Genomic DNA, 7,587 nt, shown 5'->3' with positions numbered 1-7,587 from the left:
ATGACTGTACACTCCTGCCTACAGCAGACCTGAACTGAAGAGTGATCTTTGGACAGTTCAACTGCTGTTATCACACTGAGCTGCTGTAAAACCCAGCAATAATAGATCTCACAGTAACTTATATAGCCAAAGATGACTGTGGAAATAAGCTGAATTTAAGCTGTATTTCACAGGTGCAAAGATACTACTAAAGATACAATGTGTATTTGTGCTTTATCCAATCTGTTGCACTATATGCACACACACACACACACACGCACGCACGCACTCACACACACACACACAAACACAAATAAATAAATGCAGGGTTTCACACAATTTATTTATGTTGTTCCAATACAAATCATTTAAGTTAACAACAAATTTGAGTTGATTAAACATAAATCAAATAAAATATCATGTTTCAGCTCATTTTAAATAAGTAGTTTGAACAAGCAGCCAAAAAATCCACCTACAACCCAGTACTGGGAAAGCAGCAGAAGAGCACACCGGGTGCCGCTCCTGTCAGCTAAGAACAGGAAACTGAGGCTACAATTCACACAGGCTCACCAAAACTGGACAATAGAAGATTGGAGAAACGTTGCTGCTCTGATCATGCATCAATCGATCTTGATTCTTCTAGCATAAGGAATGTCCTCTGAGTAACCAATCGATGTCTTCATCTTGTCATCAAACACTTTCCTCTGAAGGATCTTCTCAGTTTCAGCAATAGCAGGACCGAGGTGTTCTGGCAGTCCAGTAAGTCTCCAGCGGCTCAATCTCTCTGCTGCTACAACACAATAACGCTGCTGAAGCTTCTCCATCACTGATCTCACGTCAGTTTGATCTGCAGGCTTTCTGAGTTCACAGCTCACGGCTGCTGACGCCAGTTTCTGGTAGAGATTTGTTAAAGCTCTGACCGCGTGACCTTCGAGATTCACATGCTGATCACCTTTAGATCGAGCCTGAATCTTAACTACATTCTTCTGAAGATCTGCAGTAAATGACACCCCATATTTGGCTTCAAGCTCTGATAAATGTTTCTTATAGGAAAGCTTCATCAGATCCCAATAAACCTCGTCCATCTCAAGTTGAGTTGGAAGGTCTCGTGTGCTCATGAGCAGTGAAGGTCTGCTTTGAGGGAGAAAATTGCTGTCTACATCTATTGGGTAAGCATCTACGTCCATTGGGATTGATCTACTATTGGAATGTCTTTCTTCTCTAGTTGTTTCTTCTTTAATCATGTCTGTGAATTTCTTTGGTCCTAAAAACAGGCCATCACTGTCAGTCAGAGTGAACATCAGCTTTGTCTTCTGTGACTTGATGGAATCAATGGCATTTTTCACTATATCTGAATCCATGTCATTATGATCAATGATTGCATCACTAAAACCATCCGCACATCTCTGAAGAAGTTTCTGGTAGTCCTCAGTGGCTTTAGAAACAGAATCAAGTCTTGAGTTCTCTGTAGGTTTGATTGCGATCGATACTTCTGGACAAATAAAGACTCCATGCCGTTTCCCAATTGTTTCCAAGTCCTTTCTATAAGCATTATGCATGTACCAGGACAGATGGAGTGGGAGAATCAATGGAATTGATGTCTCAGGGGCCACCTTAGCAGTTTTATTAGTCTCAGTTTCACTTTGAGATTTAATACATGCAGTGATATTCTCAACATTATTTGCTTCTTCAGATGTCCCAGACGTGGCCTTGTTCACCTAGAAATAAAAGTCTGATTTAGATATTTAAAACCCACAGTGCTATAAGCCAGTGGTTACCAAAATAGGCATCACCAAAGATTTATGAGGGTTCACCAAACTCACTCTAGTAGTAGAAATAAAGCAGATGGCAGTTCAGTAACTACAAATAGTTAAAATGTAAAGTTTTAAAAGGATTAGTTCTCACAAAACTGAAAGTACCATCATCATTTACTCAAACTTTACTGAAAAAACCTTTAACCATTGACTTCCATTGAGTATTTTGTTTTCATACTATGGAAGTCAGTGATTAAAGGTTTCTAACATTTTATAAAATATCATCTTCTGTGTTCAGCAGAATAAAGAAACTTGAAAAGTATGAAACCACATGAGTGTGAGTAAACTGTGAGTTAATTTTCATTTTGGGGGGAACTGTCTCTTTAAGAATCTTAAGTTGAATACAGTAATGAATAAAAAGTAGTTTCAGTACAGTAAATTCTGTCCATCATTAAGCAAAGTTAACAACAGTGGCAGCTTGTAGTGGATGTTTTGATTTGTGTACAAATAGGGCTGGGCCGATATTATATCGAATCGCATTAAAATTGATGTCAACAACAACGATCAGCTCTTTTACTCTATATTAGGCTGCTTTCACACCTACACTTTTGTTTGGGAACGTGTCTCGTTTGCCCAGTTAGCGCGGTTCGTTTGGCATATGTGAACAGGGCAATCGCGCTCTGTTCCGCGCCAAAGTAATCGATCTGAGATCGCTTGAATGAGGTGGTCTCGGCTCGATTGAAACGAACCCTGGAGCGGTTTGATTGCAGTGAGAAAGCGATCCGATCCGAGCGCGGTTATATCACAGTGTTTTATGGATATGTAATAGGCTTACGGCTATATGAAGAGAGAATTATGAGTATGGCGGGAAGTTTCGCGAGTCCCCCGATGCCCGCAAACGAGTGATGATCTCCCGGTAATCTCGCATCTCCCTCCCGGTCCTCAAATAGGCATCGTCGTGCACCCTTCTCACCCCTCCCCACCGCGTCTCTGCTCAGACCCGTCACCCGCGCGCACCCTGTCAATCACCACCAAACCAGCACCTCTCCTGACAGCTGAGCGGGACGCTGCAAAATAAACCCTGACACTCTGACCAATGTGAGGAGAGTTTACTCGCACGTGACTTGTTTTAGCTCTTTTGGTCCGATTAGAAACTGTGCAGTGTGAAAGCGAACCGCTCCAAGAGCAAAGAGCAACAATGTAACAATTGTAATCTCTGTTTCAGAACAACTGAATCGATTCACAGGTGTGAAAGCACCCTAAATCTAAGAGTCAATCACACAGCACAATGGGAATTCAGCAATGGGAATGTAGAAGTGTGTTTATATTAGATGTACCACATTTTCGGCCACCGAAAATTTATCATCTGTAAATATGTTGTGACATTTAATGGACCCTCTAATATTTGTGGCTTCAGTCCACTTTGATTTTAAATCTACCAAAATCTAGTGATGCTGGAGGTTTTTCATCACCAGCTGTATAAATGTCCTGCATTAGGAAATATAGTTATAAATGCAAACTTTATAAGTGAATAAATAAAACTGTTACTGAGAATGTGTCGACTTTTCTTTTGCAGATGTCCCCATGAGGCACAATTACCATCCAAATTAGGCTGAAGTTGCATATCAGGCTCTGCTTGATCCTATACTGTTCACCGGTGTTTGTTTAGGCTCTCTTTTACTCTTGTGTACATCTAGTTCTAGTTTATTTTCCCTAATTTCATTGCTATTGTAGTAGTTCAGGAGCTTTATTTGGTTATGAACAGGCTTTGCTGTCAAACTCATTCATTCATCAATTCCCTCGGCAATTCCTTCTCTATTTCAGAAGTTGCCACAGTGGAATGAACCGCCAACTATTCCAGCATATGTTTTACACAGTGAATGCCCTTCCAGCTGCAACCCAGTACTGGGAAACACCTATATACACTCATCCACCATGACCAATATAGTTCATCAATTCCCCTATCGTGCATGTGTTTGGACTGTGGAGGAAACCGGAGCACCGAGAGGAAACCCACGCCAACACGGGGAGAACATGCAAACTCCACACAGAAATGCCAACTGACCCAGCCGGGACTCGAACCAGCGACCTTCTTGCTGTGAGGCCTCAGTGCTAACCACTGAGCTACCATGCTGTCAAACTCAATCATTCATTCATTTTCTTTTCGGCTTAGTCCCTTTATAACCCAAAGTCGCCACAGCTGAATGAACCGCCAACTTATCCAGCACGTTTTACACAGCGGATGCCCTTCCAGCTGCAACCCCTCACTGGGAAACATCCACACACACTCATTTACACTCATACACTACGGACAATTTAGCCTACCCAATTCACCTGTACCGCATGTCTTTAGACTTGTGTACCCAGCCGAGGCTCGAACCAGCAACCTTCTTGCTGAGAGGTGAATATCCAACCACTGTGCAACCGCATCGCCTGCTGTCCAACTTTAATTTAATGAATTTAATTAACTAAATTAATATGCACTTTGTCATAATTACTCACAAAATTAACATGATACCTCAAGTAAGGTAGCTCTGTTCCCCTCCAGCAAGGACTTGTGTGGTACATTCACATAAGTTGCTCCATCCGGACAGATCCACGCAGTCACTTCCCTGTTTTCATTTTTAAACCTCAAAGTTATAAACTTCAGCTTCTTTAAAGCTTCTAGAGCTGTAGAGAAGTATAGAGAGGTTATGTAATGGAGAGCACATTAATACATGTAAACAACTGAAGCAAGAAACAAAATACAATTTCCAATGTCTAAACAAGATGAAACCAAGTGCAGTTTGTTTAAAGGGGAGCTATTTTGCAAAAAACACTTGTATAAGAGGTTTAAACACAGCTGTGAGTGAGCAGTGTGTGAATATATCCAGCTTCTAATGGTAAACATGAATTAAATCTATTGTTTATAATCAGACTTGATCAGAGCAGTCTGCAGAAACACTTTGATTGACATTCTCCCTTTGTATGATGTCATCAGAGGGGGAAAGCCCCGCCCACTAGTGCCCATCTCTCCCTCATTAGCATAAACAGCAGCCCTGAGTGAGAAGCAGCCGTCTGTCCATCAGCCATTAGAGTGTTTGAGCTGCTGAAGATAATGTCAGCATAGACTCAGAGCATTATAGATGTGGAGTTTTAGATGAAGCACAGATGAACAGTGAACACTGTACTGTGTATTTGTGAAATGCAAGTGAATCACCGTCACCTGTTGATGGAGTTATCTGCACTTCTGCAAATGACGGATCATCCATGAGCTTAATACTGTGGACCGTAGCATTTTCTTCTAGTTTTGACAACCACGTCTGAAGGGCGATCTGTAATCTTGCTCTCCATCTGTCTGGAAATGCTTCAGTCCAGTCCACTTTAATCCTTAATTTACCGATATCCAGTGGTGCTGAAGGTTTGGGTCTTTCATTACCAGCAGTATAAAGATCCTGTTGTGGGAAAAGTGTTGATGTAAGTAAGCATTATTACCTTATCGCCACGGCGGAATGAACCGCCAACTATTCCAGCATATGTTTTACACAGCGGATGCCTTTCCAGCTGCAACCCAGTACTGGAAAACACCCATATCCTCTCTAATTCCCACACACACACACACTACGGCCAATATAGTTCAATTAATTCCCTTATAGCACATGTGTTTGGACTGTGGGGGAAACCGGAGCACCCGGAGGAAACCCACGCCAACACAGGGAGCACGTGCAAACTCGATACTCGAATCAGTGACCTACTTGCTGTGAGGCCACAGTGCTAACCACTAAGTCTCCGCCCTCGCAAGTAAACCAATACATCAAACCATGCCTTTGTTTGTTGTGAACACACACCCTCTAGTGGCCAAAACTACATATCGATGCCTGCATCGTCTCCTGTTAATGACCCTTATGTTGTTTAACAAAATAAATAATCCTTTTTATTATCAACAATAATATTCTTACTGCATTATAATGTATGCATAACTGTGTATATTGCGTATCCAAAAGAATCCCTGCTCACTTTCAAGGGAAAAATGCAATATATTGTGAATAGCAGTTAGATGCACGCTATAAAACTTGTAAATAAAGTTAAAATGGAAATAAACATTTTTTTGGCTTCTGTTTGTATGACTGATATTAAATGTGTGGCTTATTTACACTCTTCAGCTCATACCTCCTCTAGCAGTAAGCTTGGCCGATCCATAATAAGGTTTAGATGCTTCCAGTCTGACAAACTGGACCTCGAGTCTTCATCACCTGCTGTATATAAGTCCTGCAATTTAGGGAAACAATAATAAAATAAACAGATTTATAAACAATTTCAATTATATTCTAAAAAAATTTAGTTTTACTTACACTTTTGAATGTAGCATATACTGTACATGTGAAACTACAGTGTTTTCAGATGGATTGCTTAAGTCATGTGATGCAATTACTATGATATATATATATATATATATATATATATATATATATATATATATATATATAAAATAAGATAAACAAATTAGTAGATTTCTGTAAGTATACAACAATACACCAGTTTACTATAGTAAAAACTAAAGTTTACCACAGTATGCTGTATCATTAACTAACAGTGTGTGTTGTGAATATACATAATATTTCAAAAACACTATAGCCAATACTATACTAGTATTTTCTGTTTGGGTAAAAACTACATGATCAATCAATTGGAAACTCTTTTATCTTATTTTTCTGATGAAATAATACAATAAACCAATTGACAAATACATTTTTGATTTACATGACATCGGAAGAATCATGATTCAAGGGTCTGTTTTGTGACATCAGGACACAAATCTGTATGACATGGGTATTAAAAGAAGATAGTCAAATATAGTAGGATATAGTTGATGTGAAATACAGTTCGTACAGTAAAAAAACAATGTAATGTCCCCACAATTCACAAAAACAAACGTGTTGTGTTGAAAATTACTCACATATTCGCCAATCTCCATTGACCTGAATCCCTCTGCCATGTCTGAGACTGAGCAACAAACACAACTGTGAGAAAACTTTGGCCTTCAGTACATAGAAATGAAGCAAACAAACAATAAAATCCATAAATTAAAGCCATTGCTGTTGTAGTAGTAGCGTTCAACTCGTTTGGTTTAGTTTTAGCGTCGTATAATGATGTGGGAAAACATTTAGACAAGTCATTTCATATTACACTGAACATTTATTATGATTATTAATTGTGTTTTACTCACTGCAGGCGTCAATGTCTGTCGACGTTCAAGTGAAGCCCTTTTTAAACAGTGTTGGAGCTGTCAGTCGACACACACATAACATCACAATATTACTGAAAAAAGAAATAATATTACTGTCAGAAGGACAAAACTAGGCTACTTGTTAATTTTACTCACCGATAAATGCGAGCTGTCAGTGTTTTACCTGAGAAACTGACACTGAAGCGAAAATGAAAGCTAATCTCTGTTTTCATGAGGGAACTGTGGATTTTAACACGCACACATCGACAGATTATAAATAAATGTGAATTATTGTGTCAAAAGCCATCTATCATACACTATTATGAATTAAAATATTAGTAAACAATCCTAATCGTAGTTTCAGGCTTTAAGACGCCTAAAAACTAGCCTGGGCGAGTTCTTAGCACTTTGGGTTGCCAGGTAATGTTATGAAAACCCCTCCTGTAACATGATAGGCTATGTGAAGTTGATTTTAAAAACTAGCCTACCTGACAAAAGTGTTGTCGCCTATCTAAGTTTTAGGAACAACACATAATAACTTGACTTTTAGTTGATCATTTGGTATCAGAAGTGGCTTATATGAAAGGCAAAGGCCTCTAGATTTGCTTAATTGATCACAATAAAATCTGATCATGCATTGATTATTAA

At 39.3% G+C, this 7,587-nt stretch overlaps 1 protein-coding gene across 13 annotated transcripts; it reads right to left on the bottom strand.

The window, feature by feature from the left end:
• Positions 1–303: 303 nt before the first annotated feature.
• dtex3lb.1 (deltex E3 ubiquitin ligase 3L b, tandem duplicate 1) lies at positions 304–7,384 on the bottom strand. Of its 13 annotated transcripts, none has more exons than XM_087273066.1 (8): positions 7,096–7,384; positions 6,940–6,996; positions 6,670–6,751; positions 6,461–6,529; positions 5,883–5,981; positions 4,939–5,167; positions 4,252–4,403; positions 304–1,697 (listed from the first exon to the last, which is right to left on the bottom strand). In XM_087273066.1, exons 5-8 carry the CDS (start codon positions 5,910–5,912, stop codon positions 600–602), a joined length of 1,509 nt encoding a protein of 502 aa, XP_087129192.1. In that variant the 5' UTR covers positions 5,913–5,981; positions 6,461–6,529; positions 6,670–6,751; positions 6,940–6,996; positions 7,096–7,384; the 3' UTR covers positions 304–599. The 13 variants fall into 13 exon arrangements, with proteins under 13 accessions (XP_087129192.1, XP_087129191.1, XP_087129194.1 ...); XM_087273065.1 differs by having other exon boundaries at positions 6,474–6,529; XM_087273068.1 differs by having other exon boundaries at positions 6,474–6,529; positions 6,670–6,733.
• Positions 7,385–7,587: the final 203 nt, after the last annotated feature.

Source organism: Danio rerio, chromosome 11 (genome assembly GCF_052040795.2).
Source record: "Danio rerio strain M-AB ecotype USA chromosome 11, GRCz13ab, whole genome shotgun sequence".
NCBI lineage: Eukaryota > Metazoa > Chordata > Actinopteri > Cypriniformes > Danionidae > Danio > Danio rerio.
Note: the sequence above shows the minus strand (reverse complement) of the source record. Positions and strands in the feature narration are given on the sequence as shown.

Bases quoted from the DNA above. Each gene is read 5' to 3' on its own strand.
- dtex3lb.1 (XM_087273059.1), bottom strand. From the start codon at position 6,708: ATGGCAGAGGGATTCAGGTCAATGGAGATTGGCGAATAT. The intron at 5,982-6,669 runs GTGAGTAATTTT...CCTAAATTGCAG, and splicing joins CAATGGAGATTGGCGAATAT to GACTTATATACAGCAGGTGA. The intron at 5,168-5,882 runs GTATGAGCTGAA...TTCCCACAACAG, and splicing joins CAAGCTTACTGCTAGAGGAG to GATCTTTATACTGCTGGTAA.